Here is a 15,747-nt window from a genome sequence, read left to right as displayed (position 1 = left end):
TTCACACTTCCTTCAACTTCACATGCATAAAAGGTTTTTGACTTTTTTCTTGTGATACTCCAACTTTAATAACAAGCAATAAAGTATCTCCATTCCTATAAAAGCTACAACTTCTTTCTATTGCCATACTACGTCATTTGATTGTACGTTTCAAGAGACTTTAATCCTGTAAAACTAACTTTTTTTCATGAAAAATTATTATTATAAAAATTATTATTATTTATTGTAGTAGTACTACTTTTTGGAGGTAAAATCATTTCTTTTTCTTAAAACTGCAACTTTAAATTATGGGAAAGTAACACCTCCACAGTTTCACAAGCTGTTTGTGAGACCTCAGCACAGCGAGCATCAAGCAATTACGAGTGTTAAAAAGAGTGTTTTATTGTCTTTATGGGCGATTAGTATCTGTGTCTTTTATTTTTATTAAAACTAATTTTACTATAGGTCTTATGATGGTGATAGTTTGATGCAGGAATAGATGAAGTCTTTCCCCCCCGCCCCTAATTTATAATAGGAAAGAAATCCAAACCTGCACAAATATAGGGGTCGAGCAACATCCCATAACGGATTCGTGTTCCACTGTATCTATTGTGTACTCTAATGGCCCAACTAATCCAACAGTGTTTCACTTTGTTCATAATGATTTGACACTAAGGCTCTGCTGCTTTGATACAATTAGTTTTTTATTGAAACCCGTACTGGTAAAGTAAAATTCACCTGTTGCTATATGTTCATCAAGTATGTATAATAGGTAATAATGATTTTTTTTTTGCACCCATTTAGAGGGGCCTAGTTATAAAAAAAAATAAAAATAAAAATATTCAATGCAAATGCTAAACATGCATATAAAGAGACAAACACAAGAGGACAGGAGGTTGAAACACTTGCCTTGTTTCTCTTGATGACAACGTGAAGAAGTGAAGGTAACCTGCTACTGTACTGCAACTGAAATCAAACTTCAATTAGCGTTGGTTGTAGTGGGTTATATGAATTCTTATTTTTACAGAGCAAAGGCATTCAGGCAGTACTGAGAAGAATTAGGGGAACACTGAAAAGTCAAGAAAAACAGTAAAAGTTAAGAAAAAAGTCAAAGAAAGGATCTATAATATGGAAATTGTATTTTTTTTTTAATTCATTACCAATTTGTTACGACCATTTTTTAGTCTATTCTCATATTACTTATATTTGAACTGTATTCTCATATTTTGGATTCTCATATTCATAAATTAGTGTATAAAGTAGTATTTAAAAAATTAATGCAACAAAAATAAAGCTATATTTTTCAAGAAAAAAGTTCTGAGATACAAAAAAAGCCTGATTAAAAGAAAAAAGTTGCATTATTTTTAGAAAAAGAGGTCATTGTATTATGAGGAAGTACTTGTAATTTTAATCGGAATTATAACTCATAAGGGTATTTCAGTGTTTGTTGAAATGTAATTGCTCAACAGTTCTTATATTAACGCAAGCATATGTTCACATTCATATCGTATCTATTTTCCAAAAATTAGTTCAGGACTTTTTTCACGCTAAATTATGAAGTCATCCTTGTAATATTTTGACTTTATCTTCAAAATATTTCGAATTGTCATAGTCATATTTTTGTCAGAAAAAAGCTGGAATATTAACAAAAATAAAGCTCCTTTTAAAAAAAACAAAAAAACTTGTGTTCATGGTCATAACACTATGCATCTATTAATGAAAAAAGGCAATTCTCTAAATATTTCAACTTTATTCTGGCAATAGTTTGAATTCTCTTAGTTTTTAAGAAAAAGTATTTTATGAGTAGTCATATGACAAAAATAAAGTATTCAACTACCAACAAAACTTAGAGAGTATAACTGCAGTCCTGTCAACAAAGGTTTTGTTGATAGTCATAATATTATGCATCTACTCATGGAATAAGTTGATGATCATAAAAAGTAACATTTTCCACATTTTTTTCACATTTCAACTCCTCTTGTCGCATTTTCTTGTAATATCTGGAATTCTGACAAAGTTACGAAAACAAAGCAGTATTTTGCAAGGAAAAAAGTAATTTATCAGAGTGTAACTTAATGCAGGTACGTGTTCATCGTTGTACTAGTATGCCCCCCGCATATTAGCAGTTTGTCATTTCAAGTTCACATACTGTGTATTGACAGACTATTTTTTATTTATCCCCTGGTGAAAAACTAACCTTGCTGTTTTTGTGCTTAGACCAAAGCAATAAAAGAACTGCTTAGCCGCCATCATGTGGCATCTTGGTGCCAAAGAACTATGTATGCTTATGATTGGGGGGAGCGAGGGGGGTCATTTCCTCGTAGATTTTCGTTATTCGTGGCAGGGCTCGGTCCCCATCTTCTGCAAATAGTGGGGGAACACTATTCAAGAAAAAAAATTATCCTATTTTTCTGGTAAAAAAAAAAATATGAACTGATCTTGTAATATTTTGAAATCATTCTTATAGTCCAGTTTTTTTGTTCAGTGTGGCCCTAATGCTCCCTCAGCAGCGACACGAGCGCAAATAAAAAGCTAATTTATGATTGAAAGTGAGCATTTTACAGAATATTCATGAAATGCCTGGTGTATAGTTTCGCAATTCAGTGCATCTGTGAATAAGTTATTCAGCGTGTTAAGTCCTCTGTGCATATATCTTAAATGTCTTAAATAAATATATGTCCTACCACCAATGGGACGCTTAAGCTTTGGGAAGCTTTAGCATTATTGTGGAAGCAGGTCAAGACCCGGGAAGATTCCCAGCGGAGAAGCCAGAGGCATTGTTTTGGTTTACAACAAAATCAGGTTGCGCTGCGACGCCGCTGTAACACAAGATCGAGGCACTTCCAAAGCAATGTCCTATAAAAAGCAACACACACTCAAACACAGTCTGTTTTATACACACACACACTTGTACAAAGTGTCAGTCTGTACTAGGGGAAACACACTCAGCCGGAGTCCATGCTAAAGAGCTCGATGCCGTGCGGGCTCCAGTGGAGGCCCACTCCCGAATTGAAGACCAGCGACCACACGTACGGGATGAAGAAGTCCTCGGGCTGGTCCTCCTCCACATACTTGAATTTCAGCTCCGGAAACTTCTAGACAACGAGAGGGATGTTCAGGAAAGTGATTAGGATGCACGGAGAGGGGTGGCGCATTCCTGAAAACTGCAAAGTAGGAAATCTCCCATTTCAAGATTTCAAGTCTCAGCGCTCCAATTGATAGTACCAGGGCCGTGGGGTGTTAGGTGCCTGCCCTTTTGCCCTTGATGTCCAAGGTGCTGCTGTCATTTTTTAAAATTAGAATTATTATTTTTTTTTTATAAACGTGTGCATAAGCTTCTCCGGGGCCTTTCATCAATAAAGTCTAATGTAACCGTCTTTTGCATCGGTAGTCATGGCTCTTCTCGCCTACATAAGAGGGCATTGCACTACCCTAACTTCTCCATTTTATTTTACTCATTTTATCTTGGAACACCACAGAAAAATCAAGCAATGGCTTGCAAACTCAAAAAAACGTAAGTTGGGGCTCTCGTAAAGTTAACATATCACCGTATAGGATATGCAGATTAGTGGGGTATGCATTCATTTACAGTGTTTTTTTTTTTTTTTTTTTTTTTTTTTTTAAAACTAAAACGCTAACATTTTGGTCTTAAAATAAATGCGGTACTGTTCCTGTGTAAAAGCTAAAAACTACTCTATAAAAATGGAGGACATGCTTGTAAAGTGATCTGTCTGGGTATGTGAGAGTATGTCCCAGTAACAGTTTCCAGGGCCTGAGCACAAGGTGTTGTAAAGGGCCTCTTGGAATTTCTGTGTTTATTCTTCCAACCAATTGATTGACTTTGGGAGGCAGGCGTGTATCCTGTTGAAAACGGATGGATCACAAGCCCCCAAAACCCAACCCAAAGTTAGAGGAAATTAGCTCCCATCACTCATTTAAATGATTGACCAGAAATCCAGTGCACGTCTATCATAACAGGGCGCACAAAAAAACTATCTAGGATCCTTTCCCAAAAAATGAACAGGAAATCTGCCATTTTTGGGGGGAATTCCAGGGCTTATACAAAGGCCAGATAATTAAATGCACAAACTGAAACCCAAACATTCTGTAAAACACTATTCTTGCCAGAGAATTTATTGTACACAATACAATAAGTGAAAACTATTTGAACCATTCACGAAATATAATTTTAAAAAGTCAAAATCTAATAAAATAATTTTCAGTCAAATGTGAAAACGTTACTTTCCTTAGTCCTCAATGAAAGCAAACATATCGTTGTTGGAAGCTACTTGCAGGGAAGTGAGCAACATTTTTGCCTATTTTCTGACATTTTTTGAATTCAACACTAACCTAACCCAGTTATTCCCTAATGTAGGACCACCAAAACCTTACATCATAACATTGATCAACATATGAGACTAGGATCGATAATTCCCAAATGCTAAAATATATTTTTCATAACAATGTTCCATAAATATGTGCAAAGCAGTGAGTTGCTTTGTTTATTGCATTAAAATAGCTAGCAAGCAAGCTAACATACAGCAGGTAACAATATACATCTTAGAATCGAGGCTCGGATTTTACTTTATGGCACATAGTATATCAAAATGATCATAACGTTTGATTTGAAAGGCCTGGACTACAGAGTCAGTCAGTGGACTTTTCATATTAATAACTGACTCACTCCACATCATCCCTTAACGTTTACGTCACCTATTAACATTGTTACATACATTTTTTGTCTACATTATTAACATGTAACAGTTTTACTCAACATACACTGCTTATTTGTTGTGATGAGATCTGCAACTAGTGTGATTGCTTGTGTGCGCGCCATAATTTGTGATGCATTCAAGAGTAGCTTGGAAATGCATATAACGATGTTAAAAACATTTAATTGTTTTAATGGCTGTAAAATTGTGTGTGTGAATGGATGAGGAGTAGCGGGGGGACATATTTGGGGTGCAATCGCCTGGTTTCCCTGCCGTGTTACGGCGCCTTCGACTCTGACAAGATTTTTACAACTCTTATGTATGAGTTATATAAATCTCACTTGTTGTGCAGTTCACGCAAAGAAACCCAGAAACTCTCACCATAGCACCCCCCCCCCCCCCCCCCCTCGTTCTCATACTCAGTAATCAAAGGCTTAGAACTATATTGATTCCTTAATTAGTCATATCTTAATCTGTTTTTTTAGTTGGGATATATTCCATTTTATCGTTGAAAGGATACACACAGGCTAACGCACAAAAAATAAGAAAAAAACGTTGACAAAAACAAACAAAAAACGTCTCTGCATGTGCCTGGTCTACGAATAACCAAATATGCACATTTTATAATGTGGGAGGAAACAGTAGTACCGAGAGAAAACCCAAACAAGCACAGAGAGAACATGCACATAACACACAGAAAGGCCACAGACTTGAACCTTGTACCGCAGAACTGTAAGGTCGACGTACTAACCACTCAATCACCGTGCTGCTACTTTAATAAACTCCAATTATGGAATTTGCCCAAATCTAAAGCAGTGTTCGAGACAGATGGGTCACTCTAAATTGAGAAGCATGCTGATGCCGTCGACTGAGGTCGGAGCATGGCATGTCGTCAGAGTTCGATTAACTTTGAGAGGATTGACCATGAGGCCAGTATCTTTCCGCTATCTTGCGGTTCATCGTTTGAGCCCCTGATATATTGCTAAATTTTTGTGGAACGCATCTGTCTGTTGCAGAAATTCCTGTTATATTTTGAAAATGTGTGGGTCACAGCAATGTGTTTGAGACAGATGGGTTACTCTAAATTGAGAAGCTTGTTGTCGATGCAGTCGACTGAGGACGGAGCACGGCATGCCGTCGGAGTTTGATTAACTTTGAGAGGATTGACCATGAGGGCAGTGTCTTTCCACTACCTTGCGGTTCATCGTTTGCGCCCGATATATTGCAGATTTTTTTTTGTGGAAGGCATCTGTCTGTTGCAGAAATACCCGTTATATTTTGAAAATCTGTGGGTTATAGCAATTTATTTTTTTTTTTTTACAGTATAATTCCTTTCTTAATGCCATATGGGAAAAGTACAGCCAGTCACCAATGCACTTTTCAGTCCTTTATTGAATGGCGGGAGAACAGTAAAACAAACAATGACCACACTCACGCAGGAGCTACTGAGCTAGCTGCCACATTTAATGCCCAAACACTTATGCGCAGACTCAACAACATCACACGCCCACCCCCACCAGACACTGTAATACATACAGTATTTTCTCAACTTCTATATTACCTACTTTCATCTTAGAGTGGGGGGTCTGGAATGTATCCTGGCCAAAATGACCCTAAAACGGTTGCTTCAAACCAACATTTATCATGTTACAAACTGTTTTTTTTCTCTTGATTATTGATTCGACCGACCACACTTGCATTGCATGGTAGCCTGCTTGCCCCAGGTAGTTTTTCAGCTGGAGGCTTCTCACTGATCACGCTTCATGAGCTACTACAGTAGAGGCAGATGTAATTCCACCTGAGGCCAAGGTTGAATTAGTTACAGCTTCCTGAGAGACACGGACCAAATTTGGGGTCTGACGGCCTCTTAACCAATGCGGCCACGTCACCTGGCTACTGTTTGCCAAATAAAAGCGATGGCGCTCGGCTCATCCACGGGGGAAATAAGAGGAAATAACACTGCTCGATTTCCCTGACCTGTGTTCATAACAGGTAAACACATCGGGGAGTGTAATAAAATGAAGCCAAACATAGAGCGGTGTCATTTTGCACAACAGTTTGACCTTATTGTTTGAGCCTGCGGCGGCGAGGTGCCGCGTTACATGATTACTCGCTAACAGCAGTCAGACTCCCACTGGTCTCGGCTAGTGTAGACCACACTTGTTCAAAGACACACACGCACACATTGTTGTACTATTTACATCTGCAGTCCAGACGACAAACAACACTGGCTCTGGTGTTAATAAATACACATAAATTGAGTTATATATTAGGGTTGGGAACCCTTCAGTATAAAAAAAAAATATAAAAAAAAAAAAAATTTACATAGACATAGGGGTGTTTACGATGCAGTTGTTCCTACATCGGCGAAGTAACATGAAATAGGTCGGATGGTGCCATAGTCTATCACTAACATATGCTAACATAGTGGTAATCTAATAATTATTGTAAATAACTGTATGCAAAACAAATCGAGGCCATAAATATATTAACATCCAAAGGAAAAACATTAAGTACGGCAGTAACTGTGCATGCCTTCTTTTGCCACTGTGTTTTTAAGCCCATATACAGTGCTGTGAAAAAGTATTGGCCCCCCATCTCAAATTCTTATATTTTTGCATAGTTTCCCACCATTTGTTTAAATCAAACTTGTATAGTGGGTACGGAAAGTATTCAGACCGCCTTAAAATTTTCACTCTGTTATATTGCAGCAATGTGCTAAAATCATTTAAGTTCCTCTTCCCCCGTGGAAATGTAATTAATGTAAACACAGCACCCCGTACTGACAGAAAAAAACGGAATTGTTGAAATCTTTGCAGATTTATTAAAAAAGAAAAACTGAAATATCACATAGCCATAAGTATTCAGACCTTTTATAATATATATATATATATATATATATATATATATACATATACATATATATATACATATATATACACACATATATATACATATATATACACACACATATATATATATATATATATACACACACAGATATATATATATACATATATATATATATATATACACACATAATACACACAGATATATATATATATATATATATATACATACACATATATATACACATAATACACATATATATATATATATATATATATATATATATATATATATATAGAGAGAGAGAGAGAGAGAGAGAGAGAGAGAGACACAGATATATATATATATATATATATATACACATACACATATATATACACACACAGACATATGTATATATATACACATACATATATATGTATATATACAAATTGATACTTTTTTGTTAATGGCAAGTGGGATACAATGCTCTCCAAACAACTATTTCTGTTTCCTCAATGTTATGGTGGTCATCATGAGCCACTTTGAGTCATTTTGTCATGAATGCTAACTTGGGTTAGCACTGAATTAGCCTCCAAAACGTTGTACGCTGGTACCATCATAAAACATAAAATACATTTTCCAATTCTTATTACCACCAACTATCACAAAACGGGCATGGTTTGGATCATTGTTTTTTTTTTGTTGGTTAGCTAGCTAGCAGAATAACACTAAACTACGGAAAAATAAGATTTCTATGAAACTTTGTAGAGCGGTCACACGTTCTGATGCAAATCGGGATAAACTGTTACAACTGCCACAGAATATTATTTTCCATTTGATATGATGACGAAACCTTGAAGTACAGTACAGTACTTTAGTATTACAATATAGTGGAAGAAAAACATACGGTATCTAACTGAGGAAGGGATATTTTAGTGAGACAATTTAGTAATACAGAGGCACACTGAAATGATGAAGTAAAACAAGTGGCAGTCATGAAACCTGATATAGCTAAATGCTAAGGTCAGTCCAGGCTGTGGGCATCGGTGTCCTGTTAGCACTAGAATTGACAGGGCATAGCTGGAGGAAGAACCAATCAAATAAATCTCTGTGAATTCTTTTCCCCGTATAAATTTGAGAAACAGTTTTCGACCGTTTTCAATTATTTTTTTAGTGAATAATGCATGAATTTTAATGACAAAACTCCCACCGCATCAACGGAAGGTGCACCATTTGGTGCTAATCCAAATTAGGATTGTTTGATACCCTCCGGCTGAGTTGTATAGCTGACTGAGTGCAGTTCTCATTAACACTTCAATTATGTCCGTGACCTTATAAGCGTACTGTAATTGGCGAGGTCATCTATAATGTCATAGTGATTATGGCTCAGATTTCAATCGAAAAACTCATCTGAAAATAAAAGAATGATAATGTCACCATACGATTGTGTTTTGTCGCTAATGAGCAAGAGTGGCTGCTGTTGAACATTTGATGAGTTGGTGTCTACGAGACAGTCGTCTACCCACAAACACCAGTTGGATAATAGCGATCCTGCCTTGTCAACACAATGTACGTTTGTGTGTGTGTGTGTGTGTGCGCGCGTTTGTGTGTAGTCTGGCATATGGGCTGTGACCCCGTCAGCCCCGGTGTCTGGGTCATTATGATAGCGATAGTGTAGCATTGAATAGGACAAGCAGGACTCGTGTGTCTCTCTCACCACAGCTGATTACTGACTGCAAGTGCCTTTCTACTGTATGTATGTGCAGACAGCAGAATATAATGAGGCACTCTCTTGTATTATTGATGCCCTACTTCTATCTACCTGCTGTTTACTGTGTTTGGCCCGCGAGGTGGCCCTTGTGTTTTTCTGCCAGCATGCTTGGCAGAGGCCATCCAATATTAGTTGCATCCAACCAAGATACGTTGGATTTAGGGTTTGGGTGACATTTTAGCTGTGCTTTGATGTGCAAAATTTAGGTTACATGAATACATTGTGTTTGTCTATAGCACTCCTAAACATAGGCCCATAATAGTCTCCAATTTTAACAGAACATTAACAATTCAACCCAAAATCTAAAGGAAACCAACTTTTAACTGTGCTTTAATCCACTTGCAAAAACAAAAAATAAATAAATAAAAAGGTGGGAAACAATGTGGTCGTCTCGACCCATCTTCAATGAGTTGTTTTTGTGTCCAAAGCTAATTTTGATTAGCTTTGGCATCACCTTGCTAGATTTCCACATACCTAAGGTAATAAAATAGTAAAAAAAAATTATCACAATGGTAAAAGTGAAAAAATAATCAGTACGAAATTCAATTTTTGCATCCAATGCTAACTTGGATTCGTATCAAATTGTTAGCCTTCATATCTACCCACTCATGCACATGGCTTCATTTTGCCATTACATTTATGTATTTTTCACAGAGAATGGCAAGAAAGATGTAAAAAACCATAAATGTTGTAGGTGAAAAATATATGAAACAAGCAGAAATGACAGAACAATTTAAAGAAAGGTGAAAAAATAAGGGAAACACAAAAATACAATTGGTTCTTCCTAAGCCTGCCATGTATAATCAAGGCATTTCAAGTCGTTTTGATATGGATTAGCACCAAATTGTAAGCCTTCAGAGGTACACACCTACTCTATATACAGTAGATTAATTTTATTAGCACTCTTGCATATTTCACTGAAAAAGAAAAAATAGAAAAACCTCTTGGCACCCCAATTTTACCAATTATTCAGTAAATATAATTGACATCTATTTCAAAAAAAATTGAGAAAAAAATATGCATACACACAAATACAATTCTGGCTAATACAGTTCTGGGTGAATGATATATCATTAACTGTCTTTTACATTAACTGTCTTGCATTTTTCACTAAGAAAGGAAAGAAGGTGAAAAACCATTATGATGTTAAAAGTAGACTTTACACCGATTTTATCGGCTTAATCGGTATCGGCCGATAACTAGTATTTTATGCTGATCGGCTTTAATATCATAATTCGCCGATCTGATCAATGACGTCATTGATCGGCTCTGCAAAAGACATTTACTCGCGTCGCCATCGTGCACAGTATATTTGAATCCAAGAGCTAGTTTATTTTTAGCCTTGTTGCGTGTCTTTTGACCTAGTACTGTAAATATCTGATGGCCAATAAAGTTATTTAAAAAAAATAATTACAAAAATCACCTTTTCGGCGCTGTGGGACAGACCACACGTAATGCTGGATCAGACTACAAGACACATTTGCTCTTTCACGATTACACTATGTCAGACTACTGCAATAAAATCTTAATAAAAGATCAATAAAAGATCATCGCCTGCCACCGTGGGGGACCGAGGTTCAAGACCCCGACTGGACCATCCGCCAACATCCTTGAGCAAGACACCGATACCCCGAAATGCTCCCCGGGCGCTTCAGCTGCCCCCTGCTCCAGTGTGTTCCACTAACGTGTATGTGTTCACTGTGATGGGTTAAATGCAGAGAACAAATTTCACGTGCATGCATGCATGTTCATGACAATAAAAGGTGATTCTTCTTCTTCTGTATTCCGATACCACCCCATCCCGTTTTTTACGATCGTTGGGCTTTATCTTGTCAACTCAAATGCGACCGGATACACTCGTTACCGTGGCGACGACAACAAGAGTGGATCGCGCCCGACTGTATTAGAATGGCAAAATGGGGAAAAACGTGTGTTGGTGGTCACCGGTGCTCAGGACAGGAGAGGGCATTCGTTTAAGGCTTGCTTGAGTTATGTTCACATACTTTTAATACGATATGGCTCGCAAGCAGGCAACAAAACGTTACAGCTTGCACTGACGGTTGTACGTAAACATGCCGCCATTTTGTCAAATCATGCTCTAAAGTTTCGGTGTGGGTGAAGTAATTTAATTACAGTATGTTTGCAACCATTATTTCTGTCATGTTGTAATGTTTTTTTGACCTGACTGATTAGAATACACGATCTGACTAGAGCAGTGATTTCCAACCTTTATGGAGCCAAGGAACACATTTTACAATTGAAAAATCTCACGACACACCAACAAACAAAAATGTCACAAAAAGTGGATACATTAATTAGTGTATTTAGTTCCTGCCATCTAATAGAAGACCATTCATTTGTTCTGTCTGTCACTATGCCTCAGTGGCATAAATAATTGAACAAAGATACATCCATCCATCCATTTTCTGAGCCGCTTCTCCTCACTAGGGTCGCGGGCCTGCTGGAGCCTATACCAGCTATCATCGGGCAGGAGGCGGGGTACACCCTGAACTGGTTGCCAGCCAATCGCAGGGCACATACAAACAAACAACCATCCGCACTCACATTCACACCTACGGGCAATTTAGAGTCGTCAATGAACCTACCATGCATGTTTTTGGGATGTGGGAGGAAACCGGAGTGCCCGGAGAAAACCCACGCAGGCACGGGGAGAACATGCAAACTCCACACAGTCGGGGCCGGGGATTGAACCCGGGTCCTCAGAACTGTGAGGCAGACGCTCTAACCAGTCGTCCACCATGCCCAAAGATACATTATTTATTGTGAATATATTTTTTTTTGCGCAATTAGTACACAAGTATATACAGTAAATGAACAGGTCATTTAAATTGACACATTCCTCCATCTTGAACATGCATGCACATGAAATTTGTTCTCTGCATTTAACCCATCACAGTGAACACATACACGTTAGTGGGAGAAAAAAAAACTTGTCACCAAAGTTTTCTGGGTTCTTCCTTAGCCCATGTCCCTTGGATGAGACATTTGTGCGCAATTTTCCCAACATAAAAAAAATTAATTAAGAGTTTTTCCAATTTTTGCCATACATACTGTCGCCACCAAAGCTAATCGCTGAACCAATCGTTCACAGTATTGTCATGTCAACTGTGAACATTTTGGGAGACATGTGACTTTGATTGCATTTAAAGCCTTCCCACTAATTCAAATACTTGAAATTAATCTTTCAATCCCTGAGTATCTATCTCAATAGTGAACACAAGGAGCACCTCATCATTGGGACGCCACTCGCAGTTTACAGGAACAGATGGAACAAATCAGTGTTTCCGACGTCTGGGCGAGCCCATTTCCCAAAATGATAAAAAGCTGTTAGCGTGGCGTCCCGTCAGGACGGCGGGCCAGTGGTTAATCTGAAAAGCTGTCACGAGAGCAAAATGGGAGAATAAATGATGCGCTTTACAGTAGGTCACAAAAACTTTAATAGTATATGCTGTATGTACCGTAAAAGATAGAAATTCAATACATGACTGGTCTATTGCTGCCATTTTTGTTGCTTTTTTCCCCTCCTGCGGGAAAAAGTTGAGAAGCTCTCATTTTGATAAAAGACAATTACGGGCAAAATATGGTGATATTATTGTACCATGAGTTACTCCCACTGCCTACCAGCTACTCAAATAAAAAGCTTGGTTCACAGTGTCAATCAGAATCAGAAACGGTAAGACCTTTCTCCCCCTTTGCAATTATTGGAGCGAGCACAAAAAAGTATCCGATATGGCCACATATCTCAACAAAAGAATGTTTCCTCTGGGTTCCAGTGCTTTCTTGGAATATTATCTTGGTGCCTCGACTCTGTCTGCACAGCGCCTTCCTCTCTGAATATATCTGCACCATCCGGCCCCTCCTGGCAGTCACGACAGTTGTCTGGGACCAGTTGGCCTGAGCTCCTATCAGTTAGTGTAGGTCCTGGTGGGTCATGCCCTCGCCTCTGGATACAGACTGGCTGGCCTCATGTCTTCACTCGGGGATGCCGCGCTCCTTTCCGTTCCTTTCTCCCTTTTCCCTTCCCTTCCCTTGTGCTGTGAAGAGCTGGGCTAGACTGAGAAGAATGTGAGCCGTAGAGCAAGTATGAACCACCCTCAAACACACACACAAGCAGCGCATGCTGATCTGTCAAAAACAAACCACTCACAACCATACCCAACAAGTAGTGCATTGTGATCTGTCAAAAAAATTGCCTTTCTATTAATCATCTTAAAGGTTCACGGTCACGTGGAGCTGGAGTCCATGTTCCAACTGCACTAGAAAGACAAACAGATTCATGATTTCTAAAGGATGAACTGCCAGAAGTGATGCTGATGTTTTACTATGTGCTTTGTTTGTCAAACGGTAAAAAAGGATGAAATGGTAAATGGGCTTTCACTTGTATAGCGCTTTTTCTACCTTCAAGGTACTCAAAGTGCTTTAACATTGTCTCCTCATTCACCTACTGATGATGCGGCATCAAGAGCAACTTGGGGTTCAGAATCTTGCTCAAGGACACGGTCACAGGCGCTGAGGATCCAACCCACAACCTTTGGGTTGAGAGACGAAATACTGTATGTCTTACTTACAAATCCTTACTTTTTTAATTATGATTCTTACATTTCAGATATATTTGAGTTCTTCTACAATTACGGTTGCAAAAGTGATACATTATTCAGCAATACAAGAAGGCTAGCTACGTGCTAATGGTTGCAACTTTTTATCTAGGCTCATTGCTTTTTAATTGATTGTAACAGTGAACAAAGAGTTAGAAAGCATTACAGGAACAGCCTTGATCCTTAATACTGTATCTGTCTTGGTTAGTTTTGCATTATTTATTAGTTTTTTGTTTTGTTTTCCAAAAATTTATACTTTCCCAGGGAGCAAATACAGTCTGAATCTCTTGGAAAATGTTACGGTAAAGAATGCTGATATCTTTCTAAATGTTTACAAAAATTTATGTCGCGTTACATACTCGAGGCAAGACTCCCTAAATCCTTCAGTCATAACTGTCTTAAACCTTTATTAGGCAGGTGCAGAAACATATCTTAATTATCTACTATTTTCCAACTTAATCAAAAGTTGAAGGGCTGGATTTGTAGTACTAATTCACCTTTTGAGCCTTTGTGTGTTTGTGTGAGATCATTTCAAAATGCCACAATCACTGACTTTTTGGCAGGCTTTTGTGTCTGCAAATTGATTGTATAACACGCTGAAGTCATGCAACTTGTGTAATTAAGACTCAAATGATAAGTGGTACCGAAAATGGATGGATGGATAAAGGCAGAGTTACTGTGTGCATTGTGTTCTTTATAGCATACCGTTGGAATGTTAGATCATGATTTTAATAACTAATGAATGCTATCGTCTTCCATCCATCCATTTTCTGAGCCGCTTCTCCTCACGCGGGTCGCGGGCGTGCTGCAGCCTATCCCAGCTATCATCGGGCAGGAGGCGGGGTACACCCTGAACTGGTTGCCAGCCAATCACAGGGCACATATTAACAATTTAATCCCATAATCTGACAAACAGTATTGAGAAGAAAAGCCAAGAGCACTTTAATACGTCTGTGAGACAGCAACAGAGTTCAAATGGGCTCGACAGTTAACTCTTTAATGATAACCTCTATGGAATGAGATAATTACTGTTAGCATCTGTTTTTTCCAGACGTTTATCTTAAGTGGATGATGCACCTGGTGAAATTGTACTCCTTCCTGATGACCAATAAATTAGCATTTTGCACCGACAATTGGCAAGCCAGTAAATCAATTGCAGATCCAAAGTTTAGTGAAAACTCTCAAGAGTGACAGTCAATTATTCCTGATTGGCTAATCATGTCTGACCCCATCTAAAACTTGGGTTAAAGCCATTTGGGAGCAAGAATTCATATGTGGCACATTGTTGTTAATGTGAGAAGGTTGCTGGCAACTGGTCCGACAGAGGCACAAGTACTGAGCAAAAGATACTATGCTAACTAAGCCCCCCTCCTCCATTTGCTTCGTCACCAGGAGCCAGAGAGTCTAGCGGCTATCGCTGCTCAAAAAGGCAGATTTTGGTCGGCCTAAACAACACATTCCACGGCAACTGCCCATGAGAATCATTTACACAACCTGAAACAACACACAATCCACACCCACAAACAACGAGACTAAGAAAGTGTCGTCCCCGAGGCCATAGTCTTTTAAACCGCTCTTTCAGTTGGGAGAGACTGTAAATTTTTTAGCATTCCTTAAGCAAACAGGCATCTTGTAGTCTTCTGTCAACAGTTTCCCCCTGACCAGGAACAACAGTTTGTTTTGTCAGTTAGCAATCTGGGCAAAAACTACTAAAGTCACAGAAATGCCTTGGGAACACCAGGACAAGTCTGTGTTGAAATTCTGATGCTTTTAAGGGTGTTTCCTGCGTCTTCTGCCTAATCTTTCAATGGGCAGAAAAAATAAAATTTAAAACATT

General features: G+C 38.3%; 1 protein-coding gene across 1 annotated transcript in view; it reads right to left on the bottom strand.

The window, feature by feature from the left end:
* Nucleotides 1-662: 662 nt before the first annotated feature.
* dym (dymeclin) overlaps nt 663-15,747 on the bottom strand; it is an 84,629-nt gene continuing 69,544 nt past the window's right edge. The window contains exon 17 of the mRNA XM_061799379.1: nt 663-3,074. Within this exon, the coding sequence (XP_061655363.1) occupies nt 2,925-3,074 (150 nt within the window). The 3' untranslated portion in view covers nt 663-2,924. The remainder of the gene's footprint in view (nt 3,075-15,747) is intronic.

The sequence above is a fragment of the Phyllopteryx taeniolatus genome, chromosome 15, assembly GCF_024500385.1.
Source record: "Phyllopteryx taeniolatus isolate TA_2022b chromosome 15, UOR_Ptae_1.2, whole genome shotgun sequence".
Lineage (NCBI taxonomy): Eukaryota > Metazoa > Chordata > Actinopteri > Syngnathiformes > Syngnathidae > Phyllopteryx > Phyllopteryx taeniolatus.
The sequence above is the reverse complement of the archived record's forward strand: the minus strand, read 5'-3'. Positions and strand labels throughout refer to the sequence as shown.